The 23,126-nt window shown below is 33.0% G+C and overlaps 1 protein-coding gene across 1 annotated transcript in view; it reads left to right on the plus strand.

Moving 5' to 3' along the window:
• The window catches only part of LOC111054227 (protein unc-93 homolog A), a 121,368-nt gene extending 102,553 nt beyond the window's left edge, over nt 1-18,815 (plus strand). The window contains exons 4-8 of the mRNA XM_022341204.2: nt 2,831-3,283; nt 5,535-5,664; nt 7,418-7,555; nt 11,039-11,184; nt 14,826-18,815. Of these exons, the coding sequence (XP_022196896.2) occupies nt 2,831-3,283; nt 5,535-5,664; nt 7,418-7,555; nt 11,039-11,184; nt 14,826-14,891 (933 nt within the window). The 3' untranslated portion in view covers nt 14,892-18,815. The remainder of the gene's footprint in view (nt 1-2,830; nt 3,284-5,534; nt 5,665-7,417; nt 7,556-11,038; nt 11,185-14,825) is intronic.
• Nucleotides 18,816-23,126: the final 4,311 nt, after the last annotated feature.

Genomic DNA, 23,126 nt, shown 5'->3' on the forward strand with positions numbered 1-23,126 from the left:
TTTTATGTACAGCTGTCGAACAGTTAGTACTTTGAATTCATTGAAAAGATCGCTTGTAGGATAAAGTCTGGGTTTGCCTAGAATTGTTTTAATAATATATTTTTGAATTATGAAAAGTTTTTCAAAAAGTGTGTTCAAGGCTCCACCCCAAGCTCTTATTCCATATTGTAAGACAGCTTGTGCATAAGAGAAGTAGATTAATCGGGCTATTTTCAAGTTATTTAGTTCTCTAATTTGATGAAATTTATATATTAGAAATTTTATTTTTAAACACATGCTGTTTATATGAATATTCCATCTCAGATATGGATCCAACAGTATTCCCAGGTATTTTACTCGGTCCTTTTTTCGAATTTCATTACAAAAGCAGTGATTTGTTGATTGTTGACAATTGCAGTTTACTTGGTGTATTTTAATACTTTCTATTTCATGAGGTTGTGTTTGGGCATTGGGTGAGAAAGTCATGAATACGCTTTTAGAAGCATTTAAAGTAAGCAGATGTTCATCGAGCCAAGATTGTGCTACTCTTAGACCATTTTCTGCGCTAAGGCGCACGTCCTCCCAGGAATTGCCAGTGAAAGTGAGAGCGGTATCATCAGCAAAGGATACGATTGAGCAGTTCCCAATGTCAACTTTAAGAAAATCATTAATATAAATTTGGAAAAGTATTGGTGATAAAACAGTGCCTTGAGGCAGACCATATTCAGTAAGTTTTTTATTACTTGATAAAGTATTCAGCGTAAGTAGTTGATACCGATCAGTTAGATAACTATTGAATAGTTTGAGAGGTGAGCCTCTGATTCCAAGGTGTTCCATCTTCTCTAATAATCTTGACTGGGATACAGTGTCAAAAGCCTTTGCCAAGTCTAAGAAAGTTGTTAAAATTTTCTTTTTACTGTTGAAGTTTTCAATTATTCTTTCCAAAAAGTCGGATATTGCATCTTCTGTTGATATGCTACTCTTAAATCCATACTGATTTCTGTTGATAATTCTATGTTTATTCATGTGAATCAAATCTCAATTTACGACATTCCATAAATAGGTTTCAAATATAAGAATGGATCTTGATGTTTACGGAGACAATACTTTTACCTAGCTGATAAATTAATCAATGAAATACCAGATTACCTTACTAAACATATTAATGGAAATTCTGTTACATTGTTTTGAAGAAGAACTATTGAATGGATAATTACCAGTAAAATCGAGGACATACTTTTTGAGTCACTCTTATCTTTGTTTCGACAGTATGTTTGACATCTCTCTTTCTTTCTCTTTTCTCTCTCTCTCTCTTTCACCCTTATTCCACTTATTCATCATCTTCTTCTATTATTATATTATATAATTTCTTATTTCATCTCTTGTAAGTTCTTAATGACTCGTATTGAATTGCATTAGCAACTCTCACCTGCGCACAGGATTTTCCTTGCAGGTGATTGCTTTCTTATATTCTTGCTGAACTTTTTTTGTATTTATTTTGTTTTGAAGAACCAATAAAGAATATTTTAATTCAATATGAATTGAATTGATTGGAGTCACCAATCAAATGATCGCAACTCAGAATTGGTGTATTGTGACAAAGAATAACTAATTATTATTTAACGAAAATTCAAATTAAATGCTGTAAATCACACCGAAGACTTCTGCTACTGCAAATATTGACATCAAGGTTGACAGCTAGATGGAATTTACTATCCAAAAATTATTTATCAGCCCGGGAACCGAACCCGGTAACACCCAATTGCTAGGTATACACTTGCCCTAGTAGATCTCATAGAAATTCCATCTAGCTGTTACCTTGTTGTCAATATTTGCAATAGCAGAAGTCTTCGGGATGATTTACAACATTTGATTTGGATTTTCGTTTTATAATAATTATTCATAAATCAGCAATTGAATAAATGCGATTTCTCATTAATTTCAATTTGTAGCTTGGGTGGCCGGTATGGGTTTGTATAAATAATGAGCGCTGCTATCCAAAGATTGTCAGTTTTGTGTAAGGTGAGCATACCTGACTAGCAATTGGGAGGAGGTACCGGGTTCGGTTCCCGGGCTGGCAAATAATTTTTTGATAGTAGCTCTCATCGAAATTCCATCTAGCTGTTAACATTTTTGACAATATTTGCAGTAGCTGGAGTCTTCGGGGTGATTTACAGCATTTAATTTGGATTTTCGTTTAATAATAAATATCGGGGCACCGAGCTTCGCTCGTTATTTTTATCTATTGATTAACAGAATACATTTCTCAAATGATCGTGGTTATATTTCACAGCTTGCTATATGTCATCTTATATGAATTTCGGGGATGCGATATTTTGATTTTTTATATACTCACTCGCTCCCTCACTTTTTTACTATCCACCGCTGTTTCAGCCAAGGATGAATTATCCTTTTAATGTCATTCAGCGAGTTTTCCCAAGGATGAGAACTAGTGCAATCGAATTTTTATATCATAAACCTATTATGTTCCAAATTTCGTAAAAATCGTTAGAGCCGTTTTCGAGATCCGTTGAACATAAATAACCAGATATAAATATATAAAAATACAGAAATTGATCGCTTAATATAATAGGATTATTTATTCTTTGTCACAATACACCAATTCTGAGTTGTGATCATTCGATTGGTGACTCCTCAATTGCTATAACTAAATAAATGTAATGGTTTTCATAGATTAAACCAATTCGACAGGAATAACTGCATTTAATTTGGATTTTCGTTTAATAATAATTATTCATCAATTAGCATTAATTTCCATCTGTAGAATGGATTAATAAATACAAAAATGAAGTCTAAACATTCTTAACAATCTCGAAAATTGTTGGGTTAGGCCGGACAACGCGTGGCGCTCGTGCAGCGTCTACTGCGGAGTCTGCGAGCCGCTCATGATGTGGGCCTGATAGCGGGCAACGCGTTCGCCTCGTTTGTGCTGTATAAGAACGCCGGCTTGATCCCGAAGCCGACCGTTCCGCCAGACCTGAGTGGGTGTGGCAGCGCGGCCTGTCCTGACACCTCCATGCCGTCGCTGCACGAGTTCAACCAGCTGCCCTGCGGCATCGACTACATTCTGATTGGCGTCTGCCTTGGCTGTTGCGTGACCGCTGCCGTCCTCACCGGCGTCACAATCAACCGCATTGAGCCGACTGTCACTGCCGCCGACAAGCAACTGGACGCATTCAAACGCCTGCGCCAAGCTTTTGTCGATCCCCGTCTGCGTTTGGCCGCTCCCATGTCGCTGTTTGTTGGTCTCGAACAAGGATTCATGTATTCTGATTTCACCGAGGTCAGTTTCAAATTTTAAATCACTGAATTGAGTTAAGCTTAAGATAGACTCCCACTATTCAAAAAATTGAATTCACCAAGGTCAGTTTCAAATTTCAAATCACTGAATCATTGAATTGAGTTAGGATAGACTCCCACTATTCAAAAAAATCAAAAAATTGGATTCGAATAAATAAATACATACGCCGATACTACATGCAAGTACGGTGTGACACAAGACAGTTTATCTGGATTCTCACATGTCAGTGTCAGTGAAAGTGACCGTCACAGTGTGAATAAGATTAGGTAATATAATATAATAAAATAAAAATATATATTCTTTGATATAATAAAGATAATTGGCTTTTACACGTCCGGATACGAAATTCACAAATGACGCAATATCACGTCTGAACTACTGGACTGATTAACTTGAAATTTTGCATATCGATTTAACAGGGGTTGGATATAGGCCTATTTTTAATTCTTCAAGATTCCAGCAGACCAAGTTTTCAGTTTGCCAAGTTTTATTAGACCTTGCAGAGCACAGGCTACCTGCTAGTAGATAATATAATTTAATGATTTCTGATTGGACTGCTCCCGCTCAGCACGACCAAGCGAGTATGCATCCCATTTGAAATCATCTGAATAATATTATAACGATACCGGTCACTTTCACTTTTACTGTCACTGGAGTATGAGAATCCAGATTAACTGTCTTGTGTCACACCGTACTTCCATGCAGTATCGGCGTATGTATTTATTTATTCGAATACAATTCTTTCATCTTCCCAACTCGCAAATCCAAGCAATAAGATCACACGAATGTCATAGAACTGAGCAATCAGCTGAAAATTGAAATATACTAGTGATATACAGCACCAAACGAGTAAAAATTGAAACTAAGAGTATCATATCCTCATTGACAATACACACCTGATGACAATACTTGGAGGTGTTAGAAATACTGATATGGCCTACCTATAGTATATTTATTAAGGGAACCCCGATTTAATAATTACTGGTTATTAATTACTGCTATTCATTACTATTCCAATTTTGTGTACTAATTTTTCTGACTGTTTTTTATTCTATTGTATTTTTGACGTTTGTTACAACACTTTGTGTTTCATTACAATAAAGGTTTATTGATTGATTGATTAAGTAGGATATTGACTTATGGCAGACATACGTCTAAAGCACATGCAATACAAATGAGTCTGAAGAATAATATTATACACTGTTCGTGGAAACATATTCATATATCGAATAAAAAAATCTTAGTCACTTACCGTAATGTGTGATCAATAGTCAATACGTTATTGATCAATAAGTTGACTGTTCATCAATCCAAATTAATGCAGTGCTTTATATAGGCCTACCGTAACTGTTAGGTTATTCTGCGCCAGGAACTGATGTGATATATATTTGCATCATTTTGTTTTAGCTCTGATGACGACTGTAGATAGTCTGTAGCCAGGACCACATGATTGGCATGAGAGGAAGCCTCCTCACTTGTCTCATCATATCCTTGTCTCACACCATTGGTCACTCACCTTATGTTTGTTATCTATAACAACATATAAATTTAATATATAAAATATTTAACATTTAAAATAAAGATCTCGTTGTTACAGTGTTCATTGTACAGTGTTGTACAGTGCTCTCGTTGTTACAGTATTAATTAATTTGTTGTAAAATATCTGACTGCTAGTAGTTTTTTCTAATAGGAAAAGTGATATAAATTTATTTTAAAAATTATCAGATCTGTATAATTTTTCTGTTTATATTGTTCCCCTTTCCCTTACTTCCTGGAAACCCTTCAAAAGATTTGAAGGAAAAGAACTAAAATAGTTGAAGAAAACGAACATAACTATGAGTTTGTGATTTATAATAAAGTAAATTATAGTTCACTATAATATATATATATATCATATAACATCTTGGGCGACTGACTTCGATCTTATAAGCAGATGAAATCAAGACACCAATTATTAACATTCAATACTTTAAGGTTCTATTCATACTTGGCTACGCTATGCTGAAATACATTCTATCTCGCAATGTTTAAGCTACGAATCATCTCGTTCACATGAGCGTAGCATAGCTTCCACTAATGATATATAGGACGGCTATGTCTTCCGAAGACGTATTTCAGCGTAGTGTAGCCAAGTGTGGAGAGACCTTAATGCCGATCTTAGCCTATCAGTATTTTCATGACTAGCGAAAGTAATTAAATGCTCATACTTAATACATGCTTTTTAATGTTTCAGTCTTACGTGCTATGTTCGTTGAGTATGGACAACGTGGGAATGGTATTCTTCAGCCTTGCAATTCTACAAGCGATTGCTGGGTTCACTCTCAGCATGCTTCTGCAGCATGTAAAACGGTATATGGTAATAGGTGAGCAACATTAATTGTTCAATTAATAATATTCACAAATAAGCCTGTACTCTGCTACTTAAAGCTGTGCAACAGGCTGAAATAACTTTTTACTGATGATATTTTCCTGAACTTTTCCGAAATTTTTTTCCGATCATTTACTTTTTGAGATATGAGCGCCAAAAGTTCACATTTTTGTGACAGATCATTTCTGTGAGATAGAGATGAGAGGATAAATTCTCCATGGTTGATTGAATAAAACAACATTTTCCTGAGAATATCAATTTTTGAGAAAGTTATTCCATTTACAGAAAATTACAAAAATAACAACCACACTGAAAGTTATTTTTAATAAAATCACTCGATTCTAACACCAATTCATTTTGAGTTCTTAATGTTAACTTCCAAGTGCAATGTCACTATACTCTGCTAATATGGCCTATAAAACTAAATCAATTTTTTATCACTCTAGGTCTGTATAACTCCATTAATTTTATTACTCCAGGAATATAAACTCTATCAATTTGATCACTCCATGCCTATAAAACTCCATCGATTAGATGGAACACCCTAGATGGAACACCCCTGGCCTTTAAACTCCATCAAATTGATCACACAATATGTATGTAACTCCAACGATCTTATCACTCAAGACATAAATTCCATAAATTCGATTATAAAATCTTTTTATTTCAACAATATTTGATCACACCAAGCCTATATATTCCATAAATTTGATCACTCCTGGATATAAACTCCATCAATTTGATCACTCCTGGATATAAATTCCATCAATTTGATCACTCCTGGATATAAACTCCATCAATTTGATCACTCCTGGATATAAACTCCATCAATTTTATCACTCCTGGATATAAACTCCATCAATTTTATCACACAATGTCTATAAAACTCCATCAATTTTATCACACAATGCCTATAGAACTCCATCAATTTGCTCACACAATGCCTAGAAAAACTCCATCACTTTGATCACTTCAGGCATTCAAACTCTATTAATTCAATCATCTAGGCCTACAAAACTCAACCAATGTGATCACTACAGGCGTTCATACTCTATGGAATTGATCACTCCAGGCTATTACATTAAAAATATATAGAGTATATATAGAGTGAATTGATCACTCTATATTACATTAGTTTGATCACTCTATGCATATATGAACTTTATCAATTTGATCACTCCAGGCATATAAAATACATCAATTTGAATACTCCAGGCCTTTTAACTCCATCAATTTGCTCTCTCCAGGTATATAAATTCAATGAATTTGTTCCTTCCAGTAATTGAGTTATTTTGAATTGACCATTTCTTATAAACTTTTCAGTGTGTCTATAATATAAGTCCAATCTACAGTGGATTTGTACCAAAACAAATTGGCCCAGTCGCACAAAAGCCGGTTAAATTTCAATCGTGATTAATTTCACGAGATCCAATCTGAGAAGGCAGTTTTGAAAAGATGGCTTCTCTTATTGGTTCTCATGGAATTGATCACGGTTGAAATTTAACCGGCTTTTATGCAACCGGCACTTATACTTGCAAGTATTTTTAAACACAAAAGGTTGGGAATTTCCATAATAGGAGAAAGTAGTGTGTTTGATGTTTGATTTCGAAAACTTGTAGCTCGAATTCAAATAGAATAAGAATTATCATTTATTATATAATTATAATCATTACAGTATCGAGGAGCTATTTTGTGTGTAGGTGATTTTTCTCATAGATGGCCTAATTTTGATTTTTTTTTTTTTTTAGGAATGGGATTTGCTTTTCACGCATGCTTGCTGATGGTTCTAGTGATATGGAAACCTGCTGGAGATGACCCAGCTCTGATCTATGTGATCGCGGCCGCTTGGGGAGTGTGCAATGCAGTCTGGGATACCTTGAGCTTCGGTAAATATTATTTTTCGCCCCACTTGGATGTAAAGAGCTGGTTTACGTGCGTCATATGGAGGCCGAAAGTGATTGTTTTCTGACCAGGCCGGTAAAAGTTTTACGGCCTTAGGGCTGTAAAATAACCTTGAAGTCAGCTGATTCTGATTTGATGTGAACGTGTTTCCAAAATGGTTTATGAAACGGAATCAGTTTATGATTCTAGAATTGAATAGGTATTCTGCAATAAGATACTATCATTTTATTTGGATGAATAAAATTCAGATAAGATATATATTATAAACTATTCAAATTCGATTTTCAGAGTAGTATAGAACTTCTAACCTAAACTTCCGAAGTCAACGACAACAGGCATTGTTGACGTTGACATTCAGATTGGCCAAATTTCAAGTGTGCTAAAACAGCTGATCAAAAACTTTTCATTATTTGTGTTTATTATTCAAGAATCAAAACATTTATAATATCATCTTATTGTCATTTGGAAGAATAAAGAGTATAAACTCAACCTCTTACATAATTGAACATAATCTTTTAGGTTATTTAGATGAATCAGAATAAAAAATAAAAATACTTGGACAATATTTCCTGATATTCAGATTACCTCAGATTTGCTAGAGCTATGACCTTCCTGTTTTGCTTTCGGAAGTGCCAAATAAACAATTATTCTCATATTCATATTGTTTATTTTTCTGTGTGGCGAAAAATAACGTTCTCACCATGGGCAAAAATGTTTTTCCGGCTCTCAAGCCGGAAAAGTCTCATTTTCGACCCTAGGTGCGAAATATACTATTACATTCTGATATAGTATATTTCGCACCTAGAGCAGAAAATGATATTTTTCCGGCTCGAAATCGGTTTTCAAGTCCGAGGCCGTAGGCCGAGGACTAGAAAAGATTGAGAGCCGGAAAAACATTTGTGCCCGTGGTGTGAACGCCATTTTTCGCCACACACAAAAATAAACAATATATATATGAGAATAGTTGTTTACTAAGCACTTCCAAAAGCAGAAGTGGAAGGTGATAGCTCTAGCAATCTGAGGTAATCTGAATATCAGGAAATTGTCCAAGTATTTTTATTTTTTATTCTGATTTGTCTAAATAACCTAAAAGATGATGTTCAATTATGTGGGAGGTTAAGTTTATACTTTTCTATTCTTTCAAATGACAATAAGATGATATTATTATAAATGTTTCAATTATTGAATAATGAGCACAAATAATGAAAAGTTTTTTGATCAACTGTTTTTTGATCACCTTTCTTAGTTCCATGTTAGCGGCTTGAAAGGGTACTCTTATCCGGCCTAGGAAAGAAACCTGTTCTGACGTCAGACGAGAGTCGTCTGCAAACAATGTCTTTCAGATCTACGTAGGGACTGGAAAAAAGCTGCTTTCTGTGCAGTGTGGCGAAAATGTATTTATCGGTCTGGGATACATTGAGCTTTTGTAAAATATCATAGTTCAATATTATTTTACATTCTCATAATGTATTTTTCAAACATCAAGGTGTTAGAAGACTATAGTATTATAAGTCTCAAGTAAAAATCGTACCCAAAAACTAAAAGAATAATATTTAATAGGTTGATTGAATAAGAGCTAGCAATTTATACTTCCTTCAAGTATAGTCATTTTCAAGCAAAGTAAAAGCATTTTTAAGAAAAAAATTTAAGCATTTAGATTTAAGTCAGCTGTATAATCTTATCAGCTGATGGACCTACATTTGCTTAAGATTTTTTTTAAAAGTTCTAGCTAATCCCTACAGAAGTAGCACTTGATTATTCAAATGGGTTCTAGTAATAGGTCTACGTAGGGACTGGAAAAAAGCTGCTTTCTGTGCAGTGTGGCGAAAATGTATAAACTAATACTAAGACTCGAGCTTATATTCAATCGACCTTATGTCTCATATAGGCTAAGCTCCACCAATATCATGTCTGAAACTATTTAAGGCGTTTCGGTACACTTTTTTTTAAAAATAAAATTGGATAATCTTTTTCAATATAATTGTTAAGATCATTATAAGAGTGAGAAAAAGTGGCAACTGAAATTTTCAAGTGGTTTAAAAAGCGAGTTAGAAGAGTTATGGGTCGTTGAAGTGCTAACTCCGTTTTCTTTCCAGATCATAAACGGTTTCCACTATATTAACAGAACTTTTATTAAAAATTCAAAAAATTTATCTTTACAAACTGAAACTTTTTATTCCCCATATCGTTCATAAATAGAAAAGTAACATTTTTTGTAAATTAGATACTTGTTTATTTTGGCATAAATCGCAAAAACGCATATTAGAACAAAGCCAATGATATACTGAATGTATTGAAAAAAAACTCCGATGGAAAATTCGAAACCGTTCATGATCTGGGAAGATAACAGAGTTAGCACTTTTAACAGCCCATAACTCTCTTATTAGACCAATTAAAAACCTCAGTTGCCCCCTTTTCTCATTCTTATAATGAACTTAACAATTATATTGAAAAAGATTATCCAATTTAAATAAAAAAAGTGTACCGAAAAGCCGTAACTTATGAAAGTGAACTCAGAAATTCAATAATGAAAGTTACGTTAGAACCAATATCTTCCAGCAATCAGTTCTGTTGCCAGGCTTCATCATTACAAAATCATAGATCAATCCAATTAACTCGTTTTGGAGGATTCAAAATAAGAATAGAATATCATTTCTATTTCCTGGTTTAGAACTTGTAAGATGCCTGCACAAAAGGAACGCTCACTATTTTAGGTTTTAGACGACAAAACTATTCTTATTTATTTGCTTTGACTTGACATGTGTTCGATGATTATCACATTCATTGAAATTTTGAATGCATAGAAAAATACTGCACCTAGAAGAAAGAGTTGACTTTCTAGGTTGAAAATATTTTGGAGAATGACTAGAAAAAAGGGCATTGTTATCGCGATGATGAGGTTTTCAATGACACATTGTGTATACTACATTTTCCATCACACAAGTTTTTCAACATCCGAATATCGTATTTTTGTTTATCAATTTATTGCCAATTTAGAATATTCAAGACATATTACAAACACATAATATGACATATAATTAAAAATATAAATAAATAAACATAATTATTCATAATATACTTGAATAAAATAAAATCCAGGCATCACCAGCAAAAAGAAACTCTTTGCCCGCTGGTGAGAGTTGCAAAACAGTAAAAGTAAAACATAAGATTTCGAAATAGTGCAGACAATTTAGGTTCAAATTCGACTAATAATTACAGTAGAAACTTTAGAACATTAGAAAAATCAACAAATATTGTGCTGAGAAAACACTATAAGATAAAAAGAAAGAAATTTAATTTAAATATTAAATTGCTATATTTAATGTAAAAAATATTCTCTTTTAATCCACTCTTTCACGCTCTTTTTACCAATTTTGAAATCCAAATCAAAAGGTATTTCAAAATAATTAATACTCAATAATGAATTTATGATAAATTATTCAATTATGATAATTTGTTGATTGCAGGTCTGATGATGAGTTCCTATCATGATTCTTGGCAGGGGCCGGTGGCTCATAGTTACATCTTCCGTTACTCTGGACTTGCACTGGCATTTGTGTTTCATGGTCTTCTCTGCAATGAAACTAAGCTGTATTGTCTTGCTGTTGCTTTGGTAAATCGGCAATATTTTAATAGTATCAATCACTACAATATTATTTATTCCTTCTAATATTTATATTGATTAAGAAAATAATAAAAGGGACACAATATCATGGTTGCTTGACAGAGACTGCCAAGTATATCATACTGCATTGTGAGAGAGAAAGGTTGTGTTTGGCTGCAAGCAACCAGGTGATGAATGGGATGTTAGTACCGGGAAAAAACTCCTAGACAGAGGTATTGATTTGCCCAACTATCATAATTGTCCCAAGTATAATTTGGGACACACAAATAAGCTTCGGTTGACGTGTGAGGTTCTTTGAACCATTCGATCCTTGAATCCGTCCCTTCAAACATAACATAACATGGTTCCTTGTATCAAATACTGAAATATACTGGAGGTTTTGATGACACCTCTTAGAATTAAAGCCATCTCACACCTATCTCCTATAATGTTAATCAATCTCTCCATTTCAAACGGTGTCGTCCGATGAGCGATTTTGGGGGTTAGCAGTCCACAGAGCGATCCATTGTCCAGAATAACAATAAGGATAGGCAGACCCTATGAATGGGAGGACCTGAGTGTCATTAATAATCAGGGACAGTGACAGTAGGGAAGGCCACAAGCGTATGTTTGTACACTCGCAATACGATTTTGAAGATGATTGAATCAGTAGGAGGTGAATCAGTAAGAGGTGGTAGCTCTTATAAAAATCTGGTGTGGTACACTCACACAACTTTCCTTGCTCATATTCGAAACTACGATCAGACTTTTGTATATGTGTATATATAATTGTTTTCAGAGTACTTTTTCCTTTGTGTAAATTGTGAAATTCAATGATTTTTTTAGTCGTCATTTTTTTAAAGTCGTCAAAACAGCTGTTCTACAGATGAAATATCTCGACTATGTGTTCTTTTTATGAACTGCTCTACCTACCTACCTCATGCAAGAGAAGGAGGTTACAAAGTCCATTTCTCAAGGATGGGGTGGACCCCCCATTAGTTTCCCAGAAAGGAGACTCATGCCAGTTAACAGAGCTGATAAATAACTATACAGAGTATGAATTTAAAAAAAATCGGTCAAGTTATTTTGAAAAAATCGTGAAAAACATGGTTTTTTAGTAATTATCCGCCATTTTTCTCAAGAATATTACGGAGCTCCTGCAATTTTCCAAGGAAAAAACTCATGTCATTTGATAGGACTTATGAATAGCTACCCATGGCTTGAATTTGAAGAAAATCGTTAGAGCCGTTTTCGAGAAAACCGTGAAAAACCTGGTTTTTGGTCATTATCCGCCATTTTTCTCAAGAATATTACGGAGCTCATGGAATTTTCCCAGAAATGAGACTCATGCCAGTTGATAGTGCTTATGAATATCTATCCATGGTATGAATTTGAAGTAAATCGTTAGAGCAGTTTTCGAGAAAACGGTGAAAAACATGGATTTTTAGTCATTATCCGCCATTTTTCTCAAGAATATTACGGAGCTCCTGAAATTTTCCCAGAAATGAAACTTATGCCAGTTGATAGGGCTTAAAAATAGCTATCCATGGTATAAATTTGAAGAAAATCGTTGGAGCCGTTTTCGAGAAAACCGTGAAAAACATGGTTTTTTAGTCATTTTCCGCCATTTTTCTCAAGAATATTACGGAGCTCCTGAAATTTTCCCAGAAATGAGACTTATGCTAGTTGGTAGGGCTTATAAATAGCTATCCATGATATAAATTTGAAGAAAATCGTTAGAGCCATTTTCGAGAAAAACGTGAAAAACATGATTTTTTAGTAATTATCCGCCATTTTTTCCGCCATCTTGAATTGAATTTTATTGAATTTCTTATTGTCGGGTCCTCATGGTATAGGGACCTTAAGTTTAAAATTTCAAGTCGATCGGTTAATTAGGAATGGAGTTATCGTGTTCACAGACATACACACACACACACATACACACATACACACATACACACACACAGACCAATACCCAAAAATCATGTTTTTGGACTCAGGGGACCTTGAAACGTATAGAAAACTTGAAATTGGGGTACCTTAATTTTTTTTGGAAAGCAATACTTTCCTTACCTATGGTAGTAGGGCAAGGAAAGTAAAAAGGAATCATTATTTTGTTAAAGAATATTGTATTATTTTAATGAACAATATATTTACAATCTTTGAAGAAAATCTATTCGGGTATTATTACTGGTGATAGTAAAATCATTCTATTTTAACAGCGGCTGATCAGTTTACTGCTTGTGTAAATTAGCTGCCTTCTGATCAATGAAAGTCTTGTAGAATCAACTTGATATTTCTCTGTTACACCCGGTCTGAAATGATAAGTGTACTTGATCAGCTTTGGGAAGATATTTTCATTTTTCACCAAGTATTTTATTAAGACTTTGTCCCGATTTTAATCGTGAGGCTAGCTTCACACGCTTTCGGTTTCATTCGGCTCGGTTCGTTTTCGGTTCGGTTCGGCTCGTTACCGAAAACGAATGAGGCTTTCATACATGTCAGGTTTTAATTCGTACGGTTCTAATTAGGTATTTTCTTCTCAAACACAGCTGTGTTTGGATTTTCACAGTTCATGCTGGTATATTTAAATATATCAGTTGGTGTCAAATTGTAAGATGTTATTTTTTGAATAACAAAATTTTAAAGTTGATTAAAAATTGTGAATTATTTAAATAGTTTCTTTTTGATTTTGTTAATTTTGGAAGTTCAGAGAGATTATTTTTTTACTTAAAAATGTGTTCCTTTGTTTTGACACATGGTATAAAAAACTTCATTTCTTCTCTCCATTGATGAAATCATGTAATATTCGTGGAAAAATAAAAAAAAAAATAAAAATTCTCACTAAGTTTTAATTTATATCTTTCATATTTTTATAGCAAACTATTCATTGAGAAAAAATGTTTCTGTGAACTAACAGAAATGAATTGACCATATGATTTTGACTTGGAGAATTTTGAAACAGATAATCACGATATCAGGTTAAAATAAAAACAAAAAAGGCAAGCGTGTGTAAAAGACTTTGTTTTTTCATGTTTCCCTAGCAACGAATTCGAATAAGATGGAACATATTCGTGTCGAGGGGGCGTTCGGTGCTATGCGGTTGCTATTCGGTACCGAATTCAAACCGAATCATCGTTTCACACTTATCGGAATTTGCCGAAAACGAAACGAACCGAAAGTGTGTGAAAGAAGCCTCTCGCTAGCAACGAATTGAAACCTGATGGAATTTATTAGAGTGAAGTGGGCGTTCGGTTCTATGCGGTTTCTATTCGGTACCGAATTCAAACCGAATTACCGTTTCACACTTATCAGAATTTGCCGAAAACGAAACGAACCGAAAGAGTGTGAAACTAGCCTAATTAATTTCACGAGAACCAATCAGAGTGGTAGAACCAAGTCGAGAACCAATTTGAGGTTGAGTGGTAGAGAGGACTTAAAAGTCCTAACTCCGCCTGATAAAGAAATTTTTCATTTTCATTTTCAGAGTAGGCTTTTTTGAAAAGACAGCTTCTCTGATTGGTTCTCGTTGAATTAATCACGGTTGAAATTTAACCGGCTGTTGTGCAACCGGCACTTTGACATATACTTGTGTCACGGTAAAAACATCAAAATCCAGCAAAATAAATAAATAAATTATTATTATTCAGGTGCTGTGCGTGGCTCCCTACACCTGGCTGGAGATGAAGGAGGTGCGCCACCGTAACCAGAGATGACAGAGACGCCCCCGCCAAAATCACAGTCAGAGTCAGAGTCAGAGTCACAGTCACGTGCACCATTTCTACCACCACCACCATAACCACGCAGAACAGCACCCCGCCTGCCTGGCGCAGCACATCTGCGAGGTCCCCTGAAGGTGTCTACGGACGCCTACGCGTCACACCCCTCGATGCGATACTGAAGTCGTCCACCACTACGATGTAGTACCATCACCATTGCACATATAAGGGTCAACCTCATCCATACATTTATCTGGCTAATTAATTCAAAATTCAAATTCATTCATTCATCAAAAACTATTCATTAATCTCATTCGTCCATTTGGCTAATTAATTCATAATTCAAATCCATTCATTCATGAAAAAGCTATTCATTAATCTGATTGATCCATTTGGCTAATCAATTCGAAATTCAAATTCATTCATTCATGAAAAAGCTATTCATTAATCTCATTCGTCCATTTGGCTAATTAATTCCAAATTCAAATTCATTCATTCATAAGAAAGCTATTCATTAATCTCATTCGTCCAATTGGCTAATCAATTCAAAATTCAAATTCATTCATTCATGAAAAGGCTATTTTTTTCATCACGGAGATTTTTCCAAACTTATTTCCTGATAATTACATAATAATTTCAAATACTCAGTTCACTTCTTGTTATTCAGGACTACTTTTTCAAATTATTCATTCAAAACAAAAATCATACAGTAGAATTTGAGATTTATGATTACATCTTCCACTTGATCAGTCAGGGTTACTTTTTCAAATTATTCACTCAAAACTCAAAACAATAAGCATACAGTATTATTATTTCAAATATATGATTACATTGTTCACTTTGCTATTCAGGGCTAGTTTTTAAATCAAAAAAATAAACTAACAGTATAATTTCAAATATATGATTACACTGTTAACTTTCCTATTAATAATAAAGTAATAAATGAATAATAAACATTTAATAAAACACAAAACTCAACTTTTGCTGAACATTCAATAGATTCAGGCCATAATTATCTCACAAATATAAATTCTAAAAATGGAAATACTAAATTGCCAGAATAAAAATGGAAAGTCAAAAATGTTAAGGAAGAGTTTCATATTCATGCGGCAGCAAATAAATGTAATCATAAAAAAGTTTATCCACTTTGACATGAATAACTCTGCATTTAAAAATTAAATCTATGATACGTAGGCCTATATAAACAAAATTATTTAATAATATGTAATACATTTTATGTATATAAAAAACTATGACTAAATCAGAAAATTTAAATCTATCATATAATCACACATGAGAAAATGAGAATAATGTTGGAATATAATACTTAATATTAAATACTATCAATATGAATGGCATCACCAGCTAAAAAAATCTTGCCCGCTAGTGAAAGATCCGGAAAGAGATTTGAAAAGTGAAAACTCAGAAACAGAGGTCGTGTAAGAAAAGATAGACAAGACTTTAAGTTTTTGTTTAGTTGGGAATGAGTTTTGTTTTTTTGGCCGAGGTGCTGCCGGTCTAGAATAGCAGGCCTAGCGTCCTTACAACCCAAGGTGCTAGAGTGGTAGAACCCCACCGAAAATCCGGGTACCTACCTTTATATCCTCAAACCTTTTCATCCCCCTACCCTCTCATCTAACCTTAAAATCCTTCAAATTTACCCTTATCCTGGCATATTCTCCCTAATCCACACTATACCCAACAATAGTTACTCCAGAGACCTGCATATTTTTTGTACTTTATTTATTTAGTATCTTATTTACTTTATTTATTTATTTATCTAGTCTCATTTCAATAATTTGATTGTATGGTATGAGATACGTATTAGGACAGGATTGTATGGTATGAAATGGTAGTCTCATTTTGTCTTTTATTCAATTTTATTCCTTCAATATTCTAGGTTTCCTCTTTCCTTGCTCTGGAGCTCTCATGATTTCTATTTAGAGATTTATATTTCTATTTTTTGATTTCATAGAGGATTTCCAACAGAATCCTTTTTTTTCATTGAGCTGATTCTATTTTTTCACATATATTCTTTGTTTCTTTTGATTTTCATCATAGCCTTTTTTTTCATTTATGAAATAATTTCATTTCAACAATGTGATTTGATAATAAATTAGCTTCCATGAACACAACCTGAACATCATTCTCCCATCGAACACCCTCTGTGTTCTGAATGATTAGAAGGTGGGAGATTTTGAGATTTTGATCTTCAATTCTTTCCAACAACCCAATCAAATAAACATCTTCTGGGTGTGGAGAATAATCAAAATTGGAGATCTCATCTTTTTCCATCATTTCCACCCTCAGAACATCTAAGAAGCGATGCTAATTTATCATCAAGTTTGAAGGTTGACCTTTATATGTATAAGTACCATATATATTACAATATACTGACCCATTATCCTGTAGAAATAGAGGCTACCCAGAGTCAATGATCAATTGATTAATTCCATAAAATATAACAGGCGGGAGTTAACAATCGAATCGTTGGCTTTATGGATGTATGTGTTCGCTTTTATCCCACTTCCCTGTAGATTGCCCAGGGTCAACAATCATTGAATAATTCAATAAAATCTAGGCGAGAGTTATCAATTGAAAGTTGTACTTGTACTGGGTGAATTAGTTAGGAATTATTAACCTATAGAATTAGGCTACCCAGTATATATCAATAATAAATTGCATAGTTCAATGAAATCTAGGCGAGAGCTATGAATTGAAAGTTGTACTTATACTGGGTAAATTAGTTGGCTATTAACAAATTTTCCCCGTAGAGTTAGCGACCCGGTATCAATGATCAATTGAATAATTCGATGGAATTAATATAACGGTGAGAGTTATCAATTGAAAGTTGATCACTGGATTAATTAGTTGGCTGCTGCTGTTATCTCTGTGGAATCACCTTACATCCCAATATCTATTAGAATTCTATTCTCGATGTGGTACTATTCAAGTAATGTATACCTTAAAGTCAATGACTTATGACTTAAATAGCATATATGTATTCCACTTTCACATAGATGTTAAGTTAGATGATAAGAAAGAAAATCTCTGTGTCCATTTAATTTTAAAACCTATGCGGTTAATGTTATAATAGTAAACTCATCAACCTCTGAATACTGAATATTTAAGAGGTTCTGAGGATACTCTAGATTTAGTATGTGTGTTCCACTATAACAGATCATAAATAGATATATTTAAATATAACTATTCGGTGTTTTAGCCTTCATATGAGACTCAATCCAGTTTCCAATATTTTATTTTGTTAGAATTCCAAAACTAATAGAGTTTTTCGGATTATATATTTATTTTGTCAAGTTATTTGGAAGTTGTGATTAAATGTTCTAAGACTGATAGTGAGGAAACGTCATCCTAAAACTTGTATTTTAATAGAGGTAATACTTCAGTAAAATTAAATACCAAAATATACATGTAGCCTGCTACTGAAGAATGAGGTTTTGATAAAAATAATTATTATTCTTGATAAAAACCACAAATTAAAATCAATATGAGACCTCACAGTCTCCATTTTGCCTTTAATAGAAGAAGTTCACAAATTAAAATCAATATGAGACCTCACAGTCTCCATTTTGCCTTTAATAGAAGAGGTTTGGATAATTGAAAGAATTTGCAAGAACAGTATAAAACGTAAATATAAAAGCAAAGTAAATTTCGACAGTTTGATAATATGTTGAATGAACACAAGTGCTTCAACAACTGAGCACATCATAATCATACTTACCTAATTACATCTTTAAATTAAAATGTGATAAGTGTGACTAGAAGAAACATCTTGAATCAATTTTTCTTATCAACAGGTGATCTAATTTTATTATTTTTCTAGTTAAGTTTGATTGCTGGAGTATTGAGGCTTTGAGGATTTTATAATATGCTATTAAACTGTTCAATATATAACCGACATTCCATTTTTTTAAAATTATTCCGTGTTATTGCTTGAAGATAAACTCTAATTTTTGTTTGATTATCTCAATACATTCTATATGGTTGATATAATATAATAGTTCCCAAAGAATCTATTCTATTTCTGAAGAAGATTGAAGTCGGTTCTGAGGGTTCTATAATATTAATCTCTGAAATTTAACAGATAACGTATTTTGAAAATATTCTTTATTTCTCATATATAACAAATATTTTCTAAGGAAATTTGCGGCGCCTAAAATTATTATTGTTAATTGTTTAATGTTGACTCGTTTTATTCTTAATATGAGCTGCGTGCTAGGCCTAATAGAATAATAATATACTATGGAAATACCCTGCAGCAATTTCATTTGATTTGTTTTAATTAAATTTTTTATCGGATTCGTCACATTTCATGTAGTCAATTTCATCTGACTTTATCACATACTATAAAGTTATTGTGATGTGTTTCCAATTCAATTCCCATAATATAAAATGCCATTAGTTGTTAGCAAATTCGCAGGAAGATACAGAGTACTCTTTTCACCATCATATTATAATTAATTGTGCCAAAAAACTTTTATACGGGAATTTACAATGATATATGTAGTTTATATTAATAATATACTGTGAAAGTGTTTATTGTATGGAAGAGGGCATACGAGAATTATTTCTCCAACACCCCTCATGTGAGATGGTTTTTATCATAATAGATAGGTAGGTGATGCAGGAATTATGTTTCAGAAACTATCTGAATATTGCCTGTATTTTCCGATCTGCCAACTCTCAAATAGAATGTTTGAATACGGTGACTGGTAGATTTAAATTTTGAAGATAATCAAATAAAATTGTTGTTGGTAATATCAAAATACGTGATCTGCAGGGTAAACTATTGTTAAATAAAACTAAACTGTTATTTGCATTACAAGACTCAATAAACATTCACTGTATCTTAACATCCACTCAACTTTGACTTGTAACTTTTGTCACATATAACTTTCAGGTAACTTCCCCATCATTCTTCATACAGTTCACTTTTGGTTGGATGGATAATTAGAATAACCTTTTTAATCAATGATGTAGCTGAGTTTGGACAGTGATCAGTCAGGGTCAGATCGTAGTGGAGCGGTGAAGTTGGGATACAAGATGAAGAAGGCGCAGATATTTAGATAGCCTACTACATTCATTATTTAAATTTTGATAACTCAACTTTGTCTCTGATGGCGGAGGAGGATAATATTTCCCAACGGCGGAAGAGACAAAAAATGAGACTTTCCCATCTGTCTTTTACTTGACTTTTAACTCTGGTGTCGATTGACGGTGAGTTTTGTATACATAACAGACTTTAAACAGCCTCAGCAACCATCTCTACTACGCTCTGTTTTGTAAATAACAGATTTTAAACGGTCTCTGCAACCTTCTCTTTTACGCTCTACCTTCGCTGCTCGGCTATGCTTTGACCCTACCAAGAAGTTCAAACAATGAGTGTAATCACTTTTACCTTAAAATACATAAATAATCATTATATTTGTTCACGGACTAGCCATACAAATGCAGAGATACAGTAAAAATATTTTTTGTCATAGTCGTTCAATCTCAGCTGTCTTCCATGCATGGAATCAAGCCGGTAAACAACTGTTTGCAGAACAAATAAACATATGATTTTTTTCTGTGTAGTTGAGAAGTTGATATTGTGGTAATTATTCGTATTAAATAAAAATACTAGGTAATTGTCAAAAACTACAGACTTATTGATAGGAAGACCGGTTTAGGTTGTTACACCATTGTCAATCTCTGACAAACAAACCATGGTGTAACAACCGAAACCGGTCTTTCTATCAATAATTTTTGACAATTTCTCAGTATTTTTTATCTAAACATATGATTCTCATTCAGCATACTCTACTGTAATGAAACCATTATGTTTTCTTTACAGTCGAGTATGTTTCCTAGTTCAGAAATAGGAATAGGAAAACTGCTACAAAAAAACACCTCCAGCGCTCCAGGTGGAAGTTTTTTCAATGTCCACAAAATTCCTGATTCAGAATATGTCAACTAGGTTATTTTTGTAGAACGCATGTTAGTAGCTTCAGCACAAGCAGATAATGCTTTCTATTTCTCAATTATTCATCTTTAAATTATTATGACAAAAAATAGTGTATATTACTTGGACGTGAATGTCTTTTGCAGTGTTCGAATGAAATTGCTCGCAGTGCTCGAAACATCATTCTCGCCTGCAAAAGGCCCCTTCCCGTCCATGTGACATAAGATACTACTACCAATAAGTTTTCATGTTTAGGAATTCACTGTAATTGCAATAGATGTAATATTGCTCTTATAAGACATAATATCAGAGCATTCCTGTGAAAAAGGCAAATCTTGGCCAAATTCTTCATTTTACTCTACTCTATTATTCAATAATTTGAAAATATTGGTCAACGACTTTGGCTCTGATGGCGGATGAGGATAATATTTCCCAACGGCGGAAGAGGCAAATGAGACTATTCAATCTGTCTTTTACTTGACTTTTAACTGTGGTGTCTTTTGACTTTTTACAAAAGGTTTTGATTTGTTTAATAACTGTTTATTTGGCATACTTGAGTGTCGAAGTCATAGTCTGAGCCAGCTAGAGGCTTCGAATCACAATTATCGCCATTTGATTTCCAATTATATTATTATAGTTGAATTAGATTAGTTTCACAAACTTATCTCAATTATTCAGCATATAATGCGAACTTCTATTAGTGTTTTGAAGTTTCGCGGCATTTTTGTAGCGTTCAGAAGTTTGATTTTACCTTGAAGGGATGGAGTTGAAACTTTTTTTTCAGGGGACGTTTTTATCCGTTTCACGCACTCACTCTCCTATTCAATTTTCAGTATAGCCTTAAATTTGAAGACTGACACAGATAAGTATATGAATGATTGAAGATTAATGTAAATAATGAATGAATGATTAGCCTAATTAGAATAAGTAGATAGAACAATTAATGTACGGCAAATAAAATACATGTAGGCTAGATAGATTTGAATAAAAATTAATGTACGGTAAATAAAATACATGTAGGCTAGATAAATTGGGATAAAAATTAATGTACGTTAAATAAAATACATGTAGGCTAGATAAATTTGAATAAAAATTAATGTACGGTAAATAAAATACATGTAGGCTAGATAAATTGGTATAAAAATTAATTTACGGTAAATAAAATACATGTAGGCTAGATAAATTTGAATAAAAATTAATGTATGGTAAATAAAATACATGTAGGCTAGATAAATTTGAATAAAATAAATGTATGAATGTATTTGAATGTGATTTGTATTGAGGATTGCATTGAGAGAGAGGGTGTTACTCCTTCCCAGCAAGGCTAATTATCTATTCTTTCTTATTCTTCTATTTGATTTTTTAAATTCTATCACATTTCAAAATAATCAAACTTTATGCATTGCATTACCAGCTTCTATTTCCATCTTGAATTTTATTCAGATGTGAAAAATTATTAATCTCAATGATTCACCACTTTATCATTTTTATGAAGATATTTGGTCAATGATTCAACCTTTTTATTGATGAATAAGAACCGTTATAGTAAATAGCAAAATCTTAATTTTGTCAAGTTTCAGAACCAGGCTATGCCATCAAACTTTGGTTGACAGCTTGTGGCCTATTTTTATTTTTAAAAAATCTTCATTTTGCCAAAATACAAAATCACTAGAAATATTTCCAATTAATAATACATTAATAATTATTAAAATATACAGTATATACATAATCATAGAAATTGAATATTACTTTTCGAATGAATAAATAGAATTGGCACAGCTAGCAGAGCAAACTTGTGCGCTAGCATTTCAAAATCATCATTTCATAATTGAATGAAATGAAATGCTATCACATATAAACTTGTGCGCTAGCTGTGAGTTCATTTTCGATATATTTTTTTTAACTTGCTTGCAAAATGATAAAAACACAATTTTTTCTTTGGTACGGAAAAATACCACAACACAACTATTGCTAATATTCATCTCATATTGACCTTCTATAAAACAATGAGAAACTCTATATCACTTTTATAAGTCAGGAATTCATCCAACCAAACATACGATATATTTCTTATGATGTGATTGAAAATCACATTACCGGTACTTATTATGATATGAGAATTCAAACCCTGTACTAAACCCCGTTTAATTCAATTTCTCATAATAATCCGAATATATTAATAAAATAAAGTAAGCTTGATAGTTCGATCTGTAATGCAAGTAACAGGATTAGTTTTAATAACAATGATAATCATAAATATATTAAATATT

This window comes from Nilaparvata lugens, chromosome X (assembly GCF_014356525.2).
Source record: "Nilaparvata lugens isolate BPH chromosome X, ASM1435652v1, whole genome shotgun sequence".
In the NCBI taxonomy this organism is placed as follows: domain Eukaryota; kingdom Metazoa; phylum Arthropoda; class Insecta; order Hemiptera; family Delphacidae; genus Nilaparvata; species Nilaparvata lugens.